Here is a 21,178-nt window from a genome sequence, read left to right as displayed (position 1 = left end):
ATTTGGCTTCATGCCTGAAACTGCAGCTTTTTTCTCCCATAGGAATTAATGCAAATTTATTCCATTTGCAGTGAGCTTCCTACTTTGAAACTGTTCACAGGCTGCACTTACTAGAAAATAGAGCCTATGCACTGATGAAGAACATAGTGGAAAATTCTAAAACAGCCTCTCACTTCTTAATCCTGACTGGCAAATCACTGCGGAAGTGTGCTGCAGAAAGGGGAATGTGTGACACAGATCTGGCTCTGACCTACTTAGCGAGCAAAGCTCTGCATAAGGCACCTTATCAAAGGAGACACCAAAAATCAAGCTTTTAACATGTGTCACTAAGTCCCCAGAAGGCAGGGGGTGCTTGCTCAGGATCACCCGTGTTGTGTTTTCAGAGTGCCCTCCTCAGCCCCCTGCCCCTTCCCATGCCAGCCCTTCTACAGCAGGGAGGAGACCAGGTTCCTCCCCACTCTGAGACCTTGGCCTTTCAGCCCTCACCTTCCATGGCTCTGTAGCCCTGATTCCAGGAGCTACCATCCACTTCTGTTCTTGAGAGGTCTTTATTTCTAACTGGGGAGGCCAAGTGCAACCAAGCCATCAAGCAGACATCTCGGCTTCAAGAAAGGCATTTACTGAGGCAAAGGTACCAGCCAGAGGTTCTTTACCCCTCCCTTCAAAGGTTTAAGCAGTTCCTCTGTCTCCAAACCAGGCAACACAGTCCACAGCACCTCCAAAGACTGATCTGCTGTCCTCTTCCCAGGCTTTTCGAGCTTGAGCCCCCAAGGTCCCCTGCTGGCCTCCCTCTTTCCAGATCTTGTCCTGCACCTCTGCCTGGGCATTTAACCCTTCATTCTCTGTGCATAGGTTAGCAAGTGAACTCAGTCATGCCCCCTTACACGAACCAGGAACTCAGTGAACCCAGAAATCTTTGTGAGCCCCGAAAGAAGAATCTTGTATTTAAAAGCTCATCTAACTTGATCCCAACCATGCAGTTGGTCCAATCAAAGGCTGGTGCTGAATGCACCAAAATAAGAAATCCTTGTCTCTTGGATGCGTCAGAACACAGCCAACAAGTCTATGTGGTGAGGCCCGAACCCCCTCCCATTGCCAACCTGCACAGTCACTAATTCACCTCTACAGATCGTTTCTCGGCCTGCTGGCTAAGATCTAGGGGTGGCCCACCCGTGGCTCTGGGGTCCAAAATTCCAAGTCCAACCGGAGTAACGCGCTCTCTGCAAGCAGTCGTGTCACATCACATAACGCAAGGGCTATGGCAGCTTGGCACCGCGTGCTTGTGCAAAGATTCAAGGAGATGCATATTAACTTCTGAAGAGCCATGGGTTGGCCACCGCAATCTAATGGGGGGCATTGAAACTCTCAGGGCTGCGGGTCTGATGCCAGCCAAGCTGTGGACCTCTAGAGCAGTGGTCTCCAAAGTGGGGTGCGCAAGATGATCCCAGGGGGTGTGTGAAGAAAATATTAGACCTTGTATTTTTATTTATTATATAAAAAAAAAAAGGAAATTTAGCTTTACTAATATTTAATATACACCCTCACCAGCACCCTCACTCAGTCCGTATGGCGGACAGTCACGTGTCACGTACAGTACATGAGGTATCCCGAGGGAAGAAGCGTTCGCTCACTTTCAGCGTATTGCGACGTATTGCAGTTTACATGTGCCCGGTTAAGTGGATTTACAGATTATATTATCTAGTTTTAACTAAACTAACCCTCACAAAATGGACAAGTGGCTTAAAAAGATTCCTGCAAAGAAACTGCGGATTGAAGATAATACTAATAATGCGAGCACAAGTGAACAAGACAATGGCAGAGCTGACACTTCTGCTCCTACTACGAGCTGTTCATCAGCCACATTACTAAGTAAAAACAATGACGATTTAATTTCTATTTTTTGTGTGTTTTATAATGTACGTAATATATTAGTACATGTATATAATTTATAAATAAATATACATATATTGGGGGTGCGTGCTCAGAAAGTTTTTACTGATAGGGGTGCACGATCAGAAAAGTTTGGAGACCACTAGTCTAGAGAGGTAGCAGCCAGGTACTGGGTTTAACTGCCTGCTTCCTTCCTTGCCTCGTTTGCAACTTCTTAAGTCTTGGTCACTCCTTACCGGTGTGGGTGAAGCACAAGGGCAGTGTCGGGCTCCACGTTAGTGAGGGGAAGCCGCGGTTCAACTGCAGAGCTCGGTGGCTCCGCAGCCCCTTCCCCTGGCAGCTTTGCCCATCCTTGGGCTTTCTTGCAAACCGTGCGAAGCCCCTTCGCCTGAGGACAGAGCTGAGGCCCTGGCTCTTCCTGAGCTTGGGTCACTAGGATTTGGGATTCGCAAGAGGGCTGTATGAAAAGGACATATAACCCTCCCCCCCAGCTGTGTGGAGCCTTTCTTTTTGTCGTATTCGCCCCCTCACAGCACCCGCCACCTGGCTCCGGGCAGGCGCCGCCCTCACGACGCCGCTCCCGGAGGCGGGGTGGAGCTGGGGCCCTGCAGCGCGCTCGGCCGGATCCCGACATGGAGGCGCGGGGGCAGCAGGCGGCGGCGGGCGCGGGGCTGCGGGGGGAGCTGGAGGCGCGGCTGCGGACGCTGGGCATCAGCCCACTCTGCGTGGAGCACCCCGAGGTGCGGGCGGGGGCTCCCCGTGTGCCCGGAAGTCGCTGCCCCGCGCGGGCCTTTGGTTTGACCGCTTTCCCCCGCTTCCTCCTCAACAGGTCTTCACTGTGGAGGAGCTGATGCGGCACGTGGGGCACCTGCGGGGTGGGCACAGCAAGAACCTCTTCCTGAGGGACAAGAAGAAGAAGGGGCTGTGGCTGGTGACGGCGCTGCATGACCGGCAGGTGAACCTCAATGACCTGGGCAAGAAGTTGGGGCTAGGCAGCGGGACCCTCCGCTTCGCAGATGAAAAAGCCATGCAGGAGAAGCTGAAAGTGGGCCAGGGCTGCGCCACCCCCTTGGCTCTGTTCTGCGACACTGGTGGGGACGTGAGGTTGGTGCTGGATGCCGGCTTCTTGGATGGGGGCTATGACAGGGTCTACTTCCACCCCATGACCAATGCCGTGACAATGGGCCTGACGCCAGAGGACTTCTTGAGGTTTGTGAAGTCCACGGGGCACGATCCTCTCCTCATCCACTTCGAGGACAACGGAAAGTAGGCCAATGTAACCCTGCTGCAAATTTTGCCAGGGCTTATTAGCTGACGACATACTAACTACTTACAAATAACAGGCAGGCACCTACGTTTTTCACTCCGCAGCTTTGCATTTTATAACCCGGAGTTTCTTTTCTAATGAAAACACAACCTTCCCATTGTTCTAGACTTAAAAAAACAAACCATTTGGTTTTGCTACAAAATTACTTTTTGGTTTTGTGAATCTGACCTCTCTGCTATGCCATATAGAGTCCCACTGCAGCAGCTCTACAGTATTCTCTTAACAAGTCAGATAAAACAGAAACTTTTCTTCATTCATGCTGAACTGAAAGTTGAGAGGGGGGACTGACTCAGTCTGGAGTACTGGAACATTTGCAAAATCTGGGATCATGTTCTCAAGTGGCAGAGTCAGTCATGAAAAGGGAGGTAAATGGCATGCCTCCCTCTGCATTTTCATTTAGTTGGTTTGCCTAGAAAACCAACTTTGCTATATTAAAGAAAACGTTTGAGTGTCTATTAGCTGTGGTGCAGGTTTATTTCCTTTCCATTTTCACAATTAGTTCTGTCTTGCTGTCTCACTGGAAACAGGGTCTCTGCTGGTATCAGTCCCACATTCCAGCCCTTGGGTTTCCTTTGTTTAGACAGCTACTTTGATATATATTGTGGGAAATGAGAGAGAGAGAGAGACCAAGTTCAGATTTAAGGCCAGATTCTCTCTTTTCTCTTTAAAGCCAGCAGGGACTGGAAATTCCTGCAAGATACTCCTTGTTGAGTTTGTTCCAGCTTGTTCTTTCAGGGAGTAAGAACCTGCTGTCCTACAGAAAAGCCAGAGCACAAGGGTTTCAGAGGCCAAGCTCCACCTGCTAAGAGGTTATGCAGAAGCTCAAGTCCATGGTGACTCTCCACACATCAGTTCTTGGGAATGGACTGTCTCCACCTAGTCATTCCTCTCACCACCTTAACTGCTCTCCAGGAAGGGCACCTGAGCTCGTCTTCTGCACAAGGGTTATAGCAGCTGCATGTGGTTTAACTATCCATATATGGATCTCGGAGGTGAGATTCTAAATTATCACAAGATCTGGGGGTCATTGAAAAGAATTTCATGTACCTGGAGCTGTATGTCCAATTTTGGCCGTGCTATCCCAGAAAAAACGACCCAAGATTTTTATTTGACTGTGGCCCTTAAAAAAAACAACAACTGGCAGTTGCTCCCCAAGGAGGGAACAAGCACCAGGTCTGGGTGGGCCATAGCCAGTTGACACCATCCCCTTGGTGTCAAAAATGCTTGATCTTAACTGGAAGGCCGAGATACTGATTTTTTTTTTTTAATTGTTTCTGAGGCCAAAACGGTTCCAAATTAAGTCCCAAATTTTGACTGAGCAGAGCTCAATCTTTCAAGTCTATATGACACTACCAATAACCTACCTCCCAGACTCACCAATCTGGGGCTTCAGCTGCTCCCAAATCCATGGCAAACATCCTACTGTGCAGGTCCTAGGCCCTAAGGCCTTGGAATTCAGACTCCCCCTAGCCTTACTCACTTAGCCAAAAGGCCAAAGCAGCAAGTTAGGGGGAAACCCCACAAACAATCCCACATCACCATAAATTATATAGCTAAGATGCTCACATTTAGAGGCATTTGTAGATTCACAATGGTCAGCCTTCCCCTCCATGCTGTCTTGCAAGTTTTGGTAAGCCACTACATTACATACATTTTTATTTCTTCACTCCGACAGCTGAGCTGTTCCTTTCTTTCCCATTTCCAATGATTCCTGCTTCTCCACCAGCCTTAAATGTCTGGCAAACAACACAAAATGGAACCCCAAACAGTTTACCCAGAATCCCTCTGGAACCCCCTCTCTCAGCCTGGCAGTGAGGCCCTGCCTTCCATGAGGTGGAGCCAGACCAGGTTGCCCTGCACTTCATCCGCATATAAATTTTTAGAGCATCCCAGGGCTTGTGACAAGAACGTTAGGTTCCGGTCTTAAGTTGGGGTTCATTTAGCAAGTTGATCTTGTGGTGGTATTTAGAGTACACCCACATACTGAGCTAGGGGGTCACCATGGCTGGTAATGCTGTTGACTCTGGTGGGGCCCAGCCCAATGAACTACATGCTTTTGAATTTGGACTAATAACATGCTAAGATTTTGAAACATTTGAAGCGCAGGGTGGTGGTGGCTGGTAGTAGGGCCACATAGTTCTTGACTGACTCATGGGCTTGGAATTGATTTGGCTTGGAACAGGAAAACATTTACCTAAAAAAAAAAAAAAATCATGCGAGACAGGGGGCAGCTGAACCCCAAGGTCTCTGGTCCTTGGGTTTGCGTGTAAGATGCATGCCTGGATTTGGGGAGTATCCAAAGCCCCAGACTGATGCGTCTGGGAGGGAGCCACACAGCCTTGATGATTGAGCTCTGCTCAGTTGAATTTTGGAACTTGACTATTGGGGTTTGCTCAAATGAATCTAGAATTAATTTGGCCTTTGAAACAAAATAATAATAATAAAAACGTTTGTATTACATGTAAGTAGGTGCCAAAGTGCTGCTTAAGGCCGTGTCCATACAGTACCTGTGCTAAAACTTGCTGTTTTTAAAAAAAGGTAACATGCATCAATATTGGGTGAACTAAGTACATGGGTACTATTTGCAAATTGCTACAGCCATGTTTAAATTCAAGATTGTTTTTGAATTTCCTCCTTACTTCCAAGTGCTCAGAGGGAGCAGGGTCTGACAGTAAGGAGACAGGGAAGGAGCTGCCAGGGGAAAAAGTTGGGGTGAGGGGGAGGAAGCAGAGAACAAGGGAGCTATCTGACCCCCCCAGATTTATTTTCCTTGCTGTAGCAATAGGAGAGAGGACAAATTGAAGGCAAAACGCCAATAATTAGATTCTGTACCTGGAAAATGATAATTTTATACATTTTCCCATATATAGAATCTAATTATTCAGGAGCCGTCTTCTAATGAGGGTCATCTTCTGTTCGAGTAAATACAGTAATAAAGACCATGAAAAACAAAATATATGAATTCTTAAAAAAAGGAATCTCCTACAAATACAATGTGAAATCTCTCTCTGGGACTTGCGCTGCATTTTAATAATATGTCCTAGGTCTTCAAAGGATTACAAAAAAAGGGCAGCCTTTTATGTACATTATATGATGTTGCATTTTTTCCTTATAACAGAATTAAATCTTTTTTTAGAAATTAAGACAATCATTAACTGATGTGAATTAAGAAAAAAAAAATTCCATTCAGCAGATTATTTCAGTATATCCATAGCACGGTTGTTAGCATCTACTGCTGAAGCATTTAACATTTGCTACTTTCACAGTAGCTGAATTATGAGGGGCAGGTGACCTGGTGTGGCAATTCCCATTTTCTTGCCCACCAAAAAGGTGCATATTCATCATAGGTTTTCCATCAATGAATGATAGCAGATGCCTCACTAGGGGAAATGTTTGTTCAGAATGGGCTGATCAACTAGGCTAACAGAACCTATATTGAACAGTAAATAGGAAGATGATTAGCTACATGCGCCTTTGTACATTTTAGTTAAATAAGAGATCTAAATACAACATCTAACAACGAGCAGGCAGATTCAATGAACTTTCTGAGCGTTTTGGATCCACAAACCACAAGACCGCAGGACATTAAAATGCAGACCTAAAAATCAGCAAATACTAAAGTACTGAAGAAAGCACTCCATTTAAGGTATCTTCTTCTGGGCACCCAAAATCCCTAAATGCTTTTGAAAATTTACACCAGTATTTCCATGAGATATCCATTACCTGTTCTGAAGTCAGAAGATGACATTCTGAAGGAATAAAAACGACTTAAATCACCTCAAATAAGGGCCATTAATGACTGAATGGTGCCTGTATTTTTCAGCTACCTCTACATTTGTGTAATAACAATTTGATATGTTTTGCAAGTCTTAAAGGCTAAGTACAGACAATCAAAAAGCCTGAGGCTGAATCAATTCAATCTAAGCAGCTTCTAAGCTGTGTAGGTTGAACTGATATCCAACTTAACTGACACTCAGTTTTCAACTGGGAAAGGCAGGGGGAGGCCTGCACTGACTCAAGCCAGTAGGCAGGGGGCACTAGAGCACATCTCCCATCTTTCTGGCCATTGCCAGCCCAGTCAGGTGTCCCCAGAGCTCTGCTGTCCCTCCACAGGAGGTTAAGAAGCCCCCTGTCTGGGTGCTGGCCCACCTTGGGTTCCCCAGCCCAGACAGCCCTGGGGAGCTGAGGTTCCCCCCCACACCTGCTAATTGCTTCAGTGGCTGCCACAGGGGAGGGAGAAGGAGACCTCTGGGCCAAGTGTCTGCCTGTGCAGCCCAGCATGGGGACATCAAGGAGTTGCCACCTTGGGGGGAGGGGGGGGTACTCCAGCCCAGGGTCCCCCAGTCTGGGGCAGCCCCAGGGACCTGAAGGGAGTTCTTCCCTTCCCAAACCCCAGCTCCTTGCCTTAGTTGCTGCAAGTCTCAGAGATAGCCTAGGGAGTGGAGGGAAAATTCTCTGCCCTGCATTAGTTTTGCTCAGACTCGCAGCAGCTAATGCAAAACTAGCTGTTGAGCAGAATTTCCCTCTGATCCCTGAGGCTGGCAGGGGCTGAGGCAAACAGCAATGCAGTTTGGGAGGGCAAGAATTCCCCCCAGCTCCCTGGGTCTGCCCAAGGCTGGAGGACCCTGGGAAGCCCCACAAGGCAGGGCTTCTCAATATCCTCATGTAGGACTGCATGGGCAGGCACTTGGCCCAGAGGTCTCCTTCTTCCTCTCCTCTGGTAGCCGCTGAAGCAATCAGTAGCTGGGAAGAGGGCTAAAAGCCTGCACCACAGGGGCTTCCCCCCGCACATGCTGTGTAGACCCTGCCTTGGGGGGCTGCTCCCTTGGCTTTATGGGCCGATGGACACAGGCAGGAAGCAGGCTAAGGTGCAGAGGGGTGACGCAGTACCTGCTCCACTACAGCAGGCAGCATAGCCCAGGGCTGTAAAACATCCTGGGATGCTATGGGACTGTGAGGTAACTTGAACCAGGAAAGGATCTGGGACATAAACCAGTTTGAACTAAATCAGTTAAGTCTGATACTACATCCAACCAGATTTATCTTAAACTGATTTTGGCCATTTTGAAAGTGGTTTATGTGCACTGAACTTCTGTTCTGTTACAGGTTTAAACCCATTTCTGATCACTTAACCCAGTTTGTGTCCCCAGTGTACACAGAACAACCTCAATTTTCTTCCCTTCCTCCTCCTCAAAAAGTCTAAAATTTCATACTTGGTCTTAGCAACAGTAATAGTCACCAAAAATCAAAGGTTCAAATACTGCATAGCTGAAATTGTGACGTTTTATATTCACTTACAAAGTTCTGCCCTATTCCTAATGTTTTTATAATACTCTAGCAATGTATAGTTAAGAGTTACAGTTCTTCACAAAATTAACAGCAGCAAGAAAAACTAAAAGTAACTAGGAGCTCTGCTCTACTAAGATACTCTTCTGAAGAAAGAGCTGATGTAGACTTGTCCAACACATGGCCTGCCAAGCCGTTTTCTGAGGCCTGCGGTGCTGCAACGGGAAACACAAGCAAACATGGTTTACTTTCGTTTCCCCCCCTTATCTCTCCCCCAGCCCCTCAGCAGCTTCCTAATGGCTGAAGGAACAAGGTTCCCACACACACTGCATCAGCTTGACGTTGCTAATGTGGTGCGTGTGGGAAGAGGAGTAGCCATGTGCCTCTCGGGACAGGATGAGCCCAGCCAGAGCAGCAGGGGCTCAGCTGCACTTTCCCCCTACCTGCGCTGGTCAGTCCCAAGCAGCACACGGCTCTGCTGCCATTTCTGCTGGCTGGTGCCAACCTGGGCAGGTCTGTTCCATCTAGAGCAGCATGCAGCTGAAGCCAGCTTCTCACGTGCTGCTGGGGACAGGAGGAGCCTGGCCGGGTCAGCACCAGCCAGCAGAAGCGGTGGCGGAGCCGTGCACCACTTGGGACTGACTGGCGCAGGTAGGGGGAAAAATGCAGCTGAGCCCCTGCCACTCCGGCCAGACTTGTCCCGTCCTGTCCCAAGCAGCACGTCTCCACTGCCACTTCTGCTGGCCAGCGTAGAGCCGGCCGGGCTCCTCCCGTCCCCAGCAGCACATGGGAAGCTGGCTTCAGCTGCATGCTGCTCCAGATGGGACAGACCTGCCAGGGTCAGCACCAGCCAGCAGAAGTGGTGGCGGAGCCATGTGCCACTGGCGACTGACCAGCGCAGGTAGGGGAAAGTGCAGCTGAGCGCCTGCTGCTCCGGCTGGGCTCATCCTTAGGTTCATTTCATGTGTGTAAGATGTTTGGAGAGCCCCACACAGATGCACTGCATAGAAATGCAAAATATGTTTTGACTTATTTGGTTGGCACCTCGGGCTGAGATTTTCAAAGCTGAGTCACAAGGCCAACTTCCATTAAAATGAGTGGGATTTATAGGGCTCCAAATCTTTTATGACAAGTTTGTAACATGCCTATCTACCCCCTTTTTCAAATCTCAGCCATAGTTTGGAAGCTCAGCCAAAGAACATAAGAGCTTCTGAACATAAGAGCATAAAAAGTGCCAGACTTCGTCAGCCCCATGGACCATCTTGCTCAGTATACTGTCCCAAAGTGGCAGAGGTGGATGTTATAGAGGGAGAGTTTTGAACTGGTTAGACCCATTTCATTGTCACTTCCTGCAACTTCACTGGTGTCATCATGTGACATCACTTCCTGATGTGATACCACTTCCTGTGAGGATCTTTGAATATGGCTTACCGGCCCACTGGGTGATAAAAAGTTCATGATCCAGGCCCACATTCAAAAAGGTTGGACACCCCTGAGCTTGTGTCATAATAAGTGAGCACAGATTGATAATTCATTTAAAAGCACATCTCTCCAATATCATTACTTTTCAGAATGTAAACACACTTGAAGCGTGAATAAAATGGATTTTTGACATGTTAACAATGACAATGTATGAAATGACTACTTAAACAGTCCTTAATATGCATTTCTTAAAAAATATGACATTTTATGTAAAATGGTGTTTAAATTGTCACACCCAGATTAATTATTTTAAGGCAATTTTATTATCAAAGTTATTATCTACACATACAGTATTGTCTACACTAAAGATCATACATAAGCTCCTTTGCTGAAATTGTATCATGTCTTAGAGGACAGGTTAAAGAAATAATACATTTTGGAAATGTTATTGTAGCATCAGATGAACCTTCCCCAAAAGAAAGTTAAATGGAAATTATACATATGGTATTACACCTATTGTAATCTTAAATTGGGAACAGGTTTTCTTTTCTCCTAAATTGTTGTTGTGTTGCATGCAGTTAAATAATTGTTGCATCCCCCAGATGTGTCTGCATTTTTTATAGGTGTGAAGTGGTTCTCATATGACATTTGTCATAGATTTTATAAAAATAGTATAGACTGTAAATGTAAAGAGGCATTATAGTAGTGCAAGGCTTTTATTTATTTGGTATAGAATAGATCATAACTGTTGGAGCAGAGATGATCAGCAAATGCTCCTCTACCCTGTGATATGCTCTGTAAGGGAGATAGTGTTAAGAGAGCAACTACATGGAGGGATTCTGCACTTTTTTATATTCATAAAGTTATATGGATATTTGGAATATATCCTGCCTGTTACCATACAGATGCACTTGAGTACAGGAATGCAAGAGGGGCAAATAGGTAGTGTGCATAGGAGGGTGAGAATTTTACATCTCAACCAAACTCACAAGGCTACTGAAAATATAAATACACACAACATCAGGAGAAGACCCAGTCTGAGAATATGGACATGGCCAGTCAGAAATCTGGTGAGGGCATACTACAGAAGTGCATGTTAGTCATGATAGCTGCGCAGAATGTACTTCATAGAAAAGCAACAGAACAGGCAACATGCAGTGCTTTGGTCATGCCAATATACCATTCTTGACCTCCACTGGCAGGAATTTTTTCAATGAATGCAGGCAGGCATACCTATGAACACAGAGCTGTATAATCCCTGTACCTTGTACCTGTACCCTGTAACTTGGATTTGGCCATTAAAATGTAGGCCAGGTAAATCCAGATAGCTGTACTTAACCAATACTACTGACTTTGCTAGTTTTATGGCGTGAGGTGCTGAATGTCATTAATCCAAACTGAACCTTATGAAAAAGGACTATTTACAGGATTAGAGCCTTAAGAATGCAGAAGTATGATTAAGACGAAACATGAGAAATGTCATATATTATCAGACCTTTATAATAATGGGCAGTGTCCTAATTAACACTCATGTACCTTCTTTCTACCAAATAAGAAAAGGAAACCTTTGCTTTAGCCTATGATCTCAAAGCTTTTGCCATGTAAACTAATATGTGTCTGCAACTAATAATAATGAGAACCAGAATGCACCTTCTACATAAGAGTCAGTGATCAAAAAAATCTTACCAATCGGATAAAAATTCACAAACGTGATTATTAGAGCTGAATGGAGAATAGAAATTCTGTGTTGTGGAAGATTTCAAAATTTTTCATTGCAATTATGAACAAAATCTAAAATTTTCACAATTTTCTTGAAAGAAAAAACACACATGAATTGCTTCAAGTTGATCAAAACATTTTTTTTTTTTTACAAGAACCAACTAATTTTTTATTTAGACTTCTATTTTAATACTATTATGCAAAAAACATTTAAAAACAAAAGTTTTTTGAAAAGGAAACATCAAAATGTTGCATTCCAAAAATTACCAGAATCCCCCCACCTTTGTTTTCCTCATTTACAAAATTTCATCAAAATTATTATGAGTTGACAAAGTGTTTAATGTTTAACAAAATGCATTCTCCAATGGAAAATGATTCTGTTAAAACTTGTTCATGCAACCTTGTTATAGATCATAAAAAAGTCTAACAGACTTCTCATTTTAAAGTAGTCATAGGTGCCTTATCAAACAGGCTAGGAAAAGCTGTCAGTTTGATGTAAATACAATTTATGGCTCTGACCTGCAAACATTTATGCCTATGTTTAAATAAACTTATGTTCATTATCCTGTTAACATGCATGGAATCAACTGAGGGGGGAAGTTGCTCATGTGCAAAACTGTTTTCAGGATTAACAGTTAATTTAATGTTTTTCATAGAAATTATTAATCTGCTTAGTGATTTGTAAGAAAATAAAATTATGATATTTAATATAAATTGGGATCTCCCAATACTTTCATGTATGTTTCCTTGGATTAATTAAATCTCCTTTCTGCACATGTTTTTAAAACAACAAATGCATACAAATGCTTTAACAGTACCAATAACAATTATCAACTTTAATGTAAAATTATGATGAACAAAACAATAGCTTACTAAAAGAAGAGAATCGTAAGAAAAAATATTGTAAAATGTGGATGACATTATTTACACTGTGATAAGTATACTTTCTAAGCCACAGTCAGCTCATGTCTAAACACAAATTAAAAAAAAACACTAAGAAAATAAAGTAATTCAAACAAACATTTAGCATCAGAAAGTTTTATCCTGGGAATGCCATTTGTTGAAAAACCACCTTACAAAAAAGTTATTGTTAATTTACTTTTGTTAATTTCCTGTCAAGTACAGCTGAATATATGCGTTGTATGACTTGTGAATGTTGAAAACACAAGTTGAAAACATGAAATTCTACGTAGCGTTAATATTCCAAAGCCCCCATTTTATTATGGGATCCGGTCCAATGTGTTTGTAAACAGAATTTTCTTTTGCTGTATGCACCAAAATAATAATCAGCATAGATTTTTTTCTTTTAAAGAGCAACTTCATGCAGATAATGCTAACCAAGTAAGGCAGTGAAGAAGAGCCAGTAAGCTTGTGGGATTCTTTGTACCTGAATATACAGTACATTTCCACAAAATGCTACAGCATTTATTTCAGATTTACAGAACTAGATATAAACAGCTAGATTTTTTTGCTAATTATTAGCAGAAGCTGTAAGCAACCAGTGAGTAAGTTCATAAACAAATGATGAAAGTAGTAGTTTTTTTCCTGGAGTAATTCTTGAGACCTTAAATGTTTGGTCCTTATGGAGATGAAAACTGTCCTTTATTCAGTAGATCTTAACAACAGTGCAATGTGCAATAATTCCTAAGACCATCTAAAACATTTCGGCAGCAGACTCCAGTAGAGCTCCTTGATTCAAGGAAGGAAGGAAGGAAGGTTTGCATTTCTTGCCTGCTCTATTCACGAAGTACTGTAAAAAGTTCCCTTAATTATTTTTTATTAATGATTCCTATAGTCGCTGTCTTGTTACTTCAGAAATAAAGGCTTCATATTGAGATACTGAAGGACACTTTTCTCTCTGTGTTCAAGTGAAAGGCAGAAAGAGAAGAAAGAAAACATGAGAAAAGCTTGAAGTGTAGAAGAGAGAAAAAATACAGAGTGCAAAGTTGCTAACAGAACTAACAGCATGCATAGGAGGTGTTTTGGTGAGGACAAGAAAAGGACAGAATGCCAAAGACAAACTTACATAACAGCACTTTCCCTGCTATGCAGAACAGCACATACATCTAAATAGTTATACGTGTTACTTTTGCATTTTCTATCCCTTTCTAAAAAAAGTGACTTCCATATTATTTTCTAAGCTGATTTTATGTTTCTATTTTAAGGTTTTGACAATGTTTAAAAATATCCTGGAAATCTGAATATATATCTATGAAAAAAGTGACATTTTACAGGGGAAAAAAGTTTAAATGGTTTAATTATCCCTGCCTAAGCAGACAAAACAAAAACTAGTTACACAACTCCTGTTCTGGCTTACTACTATAAAAAGCAAGATAGAAAGCCAGTGAAGCAAGCAATATTTACATCTGTTAATGCAATATGCACTTGTTCTTATATGTAATGCTGTTAGTTTGTTGTAAATGAAATTAATCTCATTTACATTTTGGGCAGGAAACTCACCACTTGGCCCACACCTCATGTAGTGGGTAATAGAATTAGGAGCTTTGTGGCTCCCTAGACCTGCTTTTTGAATTTCTGCTTTCTGGGATAGCTTCCACATCTGTAGGAAAAAAGCATTTCATATTATTTCATTTAGTAAGACAAGATAAAAACCCTCAAACATTACAATGCATTGTTGCTTAGTAGAATACACCTGCAAGAGGGCATAAAAAACGTTTTGTGAAGGAATGGGACCATATAAGAAGGGAGGGAAGGAAGAGAATCACTTTACTACTATTTACCATAGGCCTGTAGGCAATTCACCTTTATTTTTGCATTGAAAAAAATTCAAGTTTTTAAGAAACACAAGAGGATAAAATCAACATTTAAAGAACCTCTGCCAGCATGAAAAAAACCCCAAAACTTGTCAGAATAAATGGGGCTACGTCCATTTATACCAGCAGAGAATTTGGTTCAATTTTTATTGTTTTCACCCTAGCTGCAGGTAGCTATGCATATTTACTGAAATTACTACATTCAACTCCGTAAAACCGGAAATAACCTTTGCATGCAGCACATGGAACATGCAAAATGCAGTATCTTACTGTTCACCTGGAAAAGCAGTGTCAAGCAAACCTTCCATTGCAAGCAAAACTGTTCATAACAAAACAAATACTTAATGCCCAACATCCATTTCTGACTGGTGGTTGTATGTTTAGTGCTCTAAATTGCCATGCAAAATACTTTTTTAGCCTATTTTTTCCTTGACTAAGGCCAGCAGGGCACTAGAACGGCAACAGCTGGGAGCAAGAAATGAATGCAGTGTGTGCTTTGTAGAGAGCCCTCTGACTGATCTAGGAGCAACACTGAGGGGATCTGAGGAATCCTGTGGTCCTTCAAAACTTAAACAGAAACTGAAAGACAGAATCAACATGTGTTGGCATTTGACAGGCAGGGAAGTCCAGAGGAACACAGAAAAACCCTCTATATCAGAATGTTTTCTTTCAAATATAATAAACTAATAAACTGACAAGAGTGGGTTTTTGAAATGTAATACGGCCTTATAAAGGAGCCTGCTCTTGTTCCCATACTACATAATAAGCCAAGAACAGGCCCAGTGTAAAAATGCCAGGAAAACAGGATTACTTTTCAAAATCATGCTATCACTGGTATGCAACACATTTGTCAGAAATTTAAAAAGTGGAAAGTTGTAATGATTCAGGCTGGAAAAGACCATTTGAGAACCCCAATTAAAGCCATGGGATTTAAACAGCTGCTTCTCATTAATACTTAAATTATTTAACCTTACTCTGGCACATAAACTGGTCTGCAAGTTAATTGTAAAGAAAAATTACACCAACAAAGTCTACTTCCAACTGCCAGGGTGAAATAAAAAGTTTTAGGATAAATTAGGATCAAGTGCTGAAGTGGTTTAAGTTGCACATCTGTAATTTGGTTGATCAGGCATATGCACAAGACAAAAACTAGCACAGGACAATGGAATTATTTTATGTACAATTAGGTAAATGTTGCCTTAAATTATAGATATTGTATTAGTTACCAAATTAATTTGTGTAAACTTGTACTTAGGAAAGAACTAGAGTGATTCAGAGATGACATCATTGGCAAGTTTCCCCTGCCTCAACTTCATTTGGTTTGAGGATACCTCATAGTTTGAGGATACATTAAAACTCAATTTTTTTCCTTTCAAACCTTGGCCTAGCTACTGAATACCAGCAGATATGCCGTGTCATTTGTGGTGTTTACGTGAATAAAATAAGTTGTTAGTTCTTACAAGACTTAGCTTGCTATTAGTTAAAAAATATTAATGCTTGTAGTTTATTTTCTGAGTTCATGTCAGGTACTGCAGGAATTCATATCTATGAGATTATATAGAACATATAACTTGTAAAATTTATTTCTGCTCTACATATGTTAAAATGGAATTAATCACATATGGAACAAAAAAGAAATAAAGGAAAAATGAAGTGATTCAAGATTACTATATTCTGTACATGTGAAAAGAAAGAAAGAAGTATGCTGACAGTATTTCTTTTTGTGTTTACACCAGGCACTAACTTTAGAGGAGATCTAACAATGACATGAATAGGAGGTTCTGAACATAACTAGATTGGGGAGGGAGCGTAAGCATCCCAATAATATGTGATGTGTGTGAATATCGCTTTGAAAAACGCATACTTTTTCTCTTTATGGAATCTCTAAGATACTTAACCTTCTACACTTCCTAGTCCCACCTTCAGAAGTACTACATAATGCAGAAGAGACACTTAAGTGGCTTCCTCTGGAGTTTATCAGTGATGCTCCTACATCAGCTGGAGATTTTCCTATAGAAGTGACACACAAAAACTAGTGCTTCTCTCCTGTTACACTACAGTCCTTGTTCTTACAGCACTCCTGCCCCCTTGCTGGCCTGAGACTGTGAAGTCCAGTGTCTCCTGCTGGCTATGCTGTGACCTACAGAACTGAAGGTCAAAAAACAAATGTAGAAGTTAAAATAAAAAAGTCACTATTAGACAGATTTCTGCAGGTTTTCATACTGCAAAACTCCTTTATATAATACAACTACATGTCAGCCCTAAATGTCTGTAACAATGTTTTTATTTCTTAAAACAATGCTGATGTTTGCATCAGGGTCTAATTTCTACAATCGTTTTAAATATTAACTAAAGTCTGGTATAATTTTAAAACTCTATTTAAAATGTTTATTTACCACATTTTAAACAGTTCCCTTTTGGCATTTTCTGTTTAACTGGCCAGCTTGTGTTTAACAGATGATTTCATTAATTATTCCTGAGCTGACATATTTTATAATTCATTTTTTAAAATTTACTTGATTTGAGCTGCAGTACATGTTAATATTATTGCCAAATCTTTATATGCCTCATTTTCTAATTCACCAATATTGTCTTTGAGCAGAAGAACAAATAAGAATTTCCACCATAATTAGTAAAGGTTTTTATTATTACACATTGTAAGATACTCATAAAACTATAATGTTACTTGATTCCAAATGAACAGAGCACACTTGACCACCTTTGTACATCAGACATTGGAAGACAGAGCACAGGAAAGAGAAAAGAATGAAGGGGGAGATTTTTTCAATGCAAATGCTACACTTAGTTTGATTGCTATCTTTCAAACACATTACCATTTATGTTTATGAAACTTAACAATGCATTTAAAGTTCAGATATTTAATAAATATGAACAGCAGCCCATATTTATTGTGCAAACTACAGGCACTGAATTATTTGCACTATAACTTACTCCTTGAGCAGAATGACACGCAAAACATGATATAAATAAAAAGCAAGACGCTGAAATCTCTCTGAACATTTTCTTCGTACTAGTACTGTAGTTGTGAAAGCAAAAAATAAGCATAGGCATTTTTACTTAAAATACGTAATCTATGAGTTGCTGTGCATCTGAAAGCAAATAAGACAGCTGAGAAATATTGTCTTGATGAAAATCACCTAGTTTGTTATGCCATTTTTGGCAACGCAGCATGCAGTTTCTTTAACATGCATTCAGTAATGTACAAACCCCCCCAAATACTGGTAACAAGTGACAAAAATACAGAACATTAGCTTGTATTAAGGCTTTTAAAGGCATGCAAAAATATACAGTGCAATTAATGGTTTCATGCAAGCTTTGGTGTGGTTACAATTTTACATTCATACACATGCTATCATTCACAGATGAGCACTATATCATCATTCGTAGATAAAAAAAACACAGACCTACAAGAAAACTACTTCTTAATTTTAGTGGAACATTCCCTAAACCAGCATATTGATGAGAACTACTAAATTTCATATTTGAACATATATATTTAATATTGCATCTCTCTTATCATACACAACCATACTCATACCAAACCGTTTGATTATCTTCAGAAACCAGTAATGGGGATTCATTCTCACTAGTATTTACACATGCAGCAGTAGTAAAATCACTACTTAGAGATGATTGTAGGTTACTGTTATCAGACTTCTGGTTATCAGAAGACTGCTTCTGATCTTTCTGTACAGATTTAACGGATGGGGAAATTGTCTGATCAGTTGTTTTTGATACAGACCTTTGCGGTAATCCACTTATATTACTAACCAATTCAGTGTTAATGGATAAAAATGGCTGGGATATATGAGCCACAGTAAAAGACCCTGTGCTATCATTGTCAGGTACATCAATTTTATCATTAGACAGACTGCTGAATGAGAAAGTTTTGTCAAGAAAATTTGATCTTCCCATTTTTGAAGTCCTAGACTTGTCAGATTTATATCCTGAGTGATCTGGTTTAACTGTATCAGATAAATCATTTTGTGGAACAAAATTTACAATGTGAGCTGTATAATGAAAAATGTTAGAGGACTGTTGGCGCACACAGTACTCACTAGATGCTGATGAGGTGCTTCTATCAGCTGTAGGTGGTGCTGGATCAATTGATATAGGCTGCCTACTGTCCTTAGATAAAAAATCATGAATGCTTGTCCTTCGAGTAGTTCCTTCCGCTGTAGAAATCACGCTGCTTGCACGAGGTAAAGTAGCATAATGGCTGCAATCTTTTGATTGTCGTTGTGATATATTTGTTTGTATTCTTTCTTTTACTAACTTAGCTTTCCCTTGAGTGCTTGATGAAGATTTTATTGAAGAGCTGGTAAAATAGGTGTCTTCAGTTTTACGAGGGCTTGGCCTTACAAGCTGTTCAGGTTTTGCTGACCTGTTGTCTGAGAAGTCAATGGTGTTTTTCACACTTAATGACCTGATGATGCCACAGCTGGCAGATGACTGTTTCCTTAGTTTTTCTTTTCCTGCTAAGTCAGCAGACTCAGATAAACTTTTCATTACTTCATCTAAAAGATTCTCTTGGCTTGAAGATTTCGTCTGTCAAAACATATCCGAAGGAATGTATTGTATAATTCTCATTTAATTTCCTTTTTTTTGTCATGAAAACAAACACCAATTACTGCATATAATTAGTTTGTATGTAACACTACATTTATTTTAACTGTTTAAGAATAATTAATCCTGGGAAAGTCACAAAAGGTAGTTTTTACCACCTGTATGTAAATTATATACAATTCTGAACTTTTGCACACATTGGCTTTAAGGAACTAGATTCACATGGGAGGCAAAACTATCTGCAATTTATGAGTTACTGTTTCTTGTCTGATAACAAGAAGCTGATCAGTGAATAAACTAATCAGAATTTCTCACCCAGTTGCCCTCTATTAAACAACTAATCAATGAATTTCATAACAATTTGAACAACATGTGCTACTAGTTCTATCTGGAGACTGATAGGAAAGCTTCTGTGTTCAGTGAACATGGCTGAAAGTCCTTGGGGAAAAAATCCAATATCCAAAAACAGGAACATAGGTTTCCTTTTCTATACAAGAGGATTCACCACTCTGGAATTAAATGACTAAAGTCTAGCCCAGGGGTGGGCAAAATATAGCCCATGGGCTGAATCTGGCCCACTAAGGGATTTCATCCAGCCTGTGGTGGGTCTCTCATCCCTGGCCAGTCCAGGCCTAGGGGCAGCCTGAGTTGTGACATGTGCAGCTGGTAGCACTGTCTCCCCAGCAGCTGGCTGGATTCACTTCCCAGCAGCCCCAGAAGCAGCAGCTCCTTCCAGCTGTTGCTGGCGGTCTCCACTGCCATCACTGGACCTGGTTATGCTGCCTAGGCACCAGGCCCATTAGCCCTGCACCCACTGCCAGATGCAGCAGGCAGGTAGAAGTAGTCTCCACGGAGACTGGCCCAGGACCCCCAGAGGCAGGCAGAGGTGACCCAAGCAGAGTGCGGGGCCCAAAGCAAATCAGCCCACATGGGGCCCCGCCCCTGCTCCGATCCCACAAGCCCTGGACCCGAAGAAGCCAATGGTGGCGGCAGTGGTGAGGGGAAGGTACTGAGTGGCAGGATGTGGAGCCACTGCCTCACCCAGGTCTACGCTGCAGCTACTGTGCCCGGCTCCACAGTTCCCCCCCGACATGCGGGGCCTGGGGCAGTTGCCCCCCGCCTGCCCAGCACAGTCAGTCCGGTGGATGGGATGCAGCTGCAGGAGGGTGAGAAGCAGCATCTGTGAGTGGGAAGGGTCGAAGTGGCCAAAATCAGAGCAGTGACAGTGTGGAGCCATGCTGGGAGCAGACTGAAATCTGCCCTGAGCCCCATTCCTGCAAGCCCAGCCCCACCCACCTGTCCCACCCCTAGATGCCACTCCCCACACACCTGTAGCCCCATCTCATCTGTCCGGCTGAGCACACCCTACCTATGGGGGTCCTGGGCTGGTCTCCACAGAGACCTTAGGGAGTTTTGGTGAGTTGTTGCAAGAGGTGAGGTGCTGACCTGACCCACAATAGCTCACCAAAAAGTCTGTTAGTGGCCCTCCAGCTAAAATAATTCCCTACCTTTGGTCTAGTCGTACTCAAATCCTACACATGGAAGACTTGTCAATGAGGCCACGACTTTATTTTCCTATGGAAAAGTGAGGGCGGTGGGTTCAGTGATCTCTAGAAGCCAATCCCCTAAAGCAGTGGTGCTCAATCTCTGGCCTATGAGGCTCCCTGTAGGTCTAAAAAATTGGCAGCAGAGGAGTGGTGGAAGTATTAGTTCTTCCCAGAAACACAGCAATTAATGTTGCCACCGCCTCCCTGCCACAAAACTTCCAAATCTGTGGGGAGCCACACAGCCCAGATGACATGAGCCCATGCATTGGATCAGAGCCCCACACTAGCTTCATGTTAGATCCAGTGAGTGTCCTGAAGCAGCTGGAGTGGACAGTAGGGCTGCATGAAGTGTTGGGTGCTGATCCAATTTGGAGGAAATTCAGCCCTATTTGGTGGCCAGATCTCCAAATCCGAATTGAATCAGGGGACCAATAAAAAGGTCCGAATCGATTCAAAGCTCTCCAAATCTTTGGAGAAGATTCGAAGAGCTTTGATGATTCAGGCAGTCCCTGGTGGCTGCAGCAGGGAGCTGAGTTGGACTTGGAGCTGGTGAGTAGGGGCAGGGGAATTGAGAGAGGGGACCATGGGGGGGACCTCTGCCAGCCCCCATCCCCTCCCTGCACCCT

At 42.5% G+C, this 21,178-nt stretch overlaps 2 protein-coding genes across 10 annotated transcripts in view; one reads left to right on the top strand and one right to left on the bottom strand.

Moving 5' to 3' along the window:
- The first annotated feature begins 2,483 nt into the window (after window positions 1-2,483).
- Window positions 2,484-3,675, top strand: LOC109319592 (prolyl-tRNA synthetase associated domain-containing protein 1-like). The gene is made up of 2 exons (XM_019549273.1): window positions 2,484-2,630; window positions 2,720-3,675. Exons 1-2 carry the CDS (start codon window positions 2,523-2,525, stop codon window positions 3,158-3,160), a joined length of 549 nt encoding a protein of 182 aa, XP_019404818.1. The 5' UTR covers window positions 2,484-2,522; the 3' UTR covers window positions 3,161-3,675.
- A 6,554-nt stretch (window positions 3,676-10,229) lies between these two features.
- CCDC88A (coiled-coil domain containing 88A) overlaps window positions 10,230-21,178 on the bottom strand; it is a 192,637-nt gene continuing 181,688 nt past the window's right edge. For 6 of the 9 annotated variants that reach the window (XM_019549268.1, XM_019549263.1, XM_019549264.1 and 3 more), the window contains one exon: window positions 14,571-18,987. In XM_019549268.1, the coding sequence (XP_019404813.1) occupies window positions 17,956-18,987 (1,032 nt within the window). In that variant the 3' untranslated portion in view covers window positions 14,571-17,955. Of the gene's footprint in view, window positions 13,503-14,104; window positions 14,205-14,570; window positions 18,988-21,178 lie in introns of those variants that run through there. The other 3 variants (XM_019549270.1, XM_019549272.1, XM_019549271.1) reach the window with 1 other exon arrangement.

The sequence above is a fragment of the Crocodylus porosus genome, unplaced genomic scaffold, assembly GCF_001723895.1.
Source record: "Crocodylus porosus isolate Cpor-Errol unplaced genomic scaffold, CroPor_comp1, whole genome shotgun sequence".
Classification (NCBI taxonomy): domain Eukaryota; kingdom Metazoa; phylum Chordata; order Crocodylia; family Crocodylidae; genus Crocodylus; species Crocodylus porosus.
Note: the sequence above shows the minus strand (reverse complement) of the source record. Positions and strands in the feature narration are given on the sequence as shown.

Bases quoted from the DNA above. Each gene is read 5' to 3' on its own strand.
- LOC109319592 (XM_019549273.1), top strand. From the start codon at position 2,523: ATGGAGGCGCGGGGGCAGCAGGCGGCGGCGGGCGCGGGGCTGCGGGGG. The intron at 2,631-2,719 runs GTGCGGGCGGGG...CCTCCTCAACAG, and splicing joins TCTGCGTGGAGCACCCCGAG to GTCTTCACTGTGGAGGAGCT.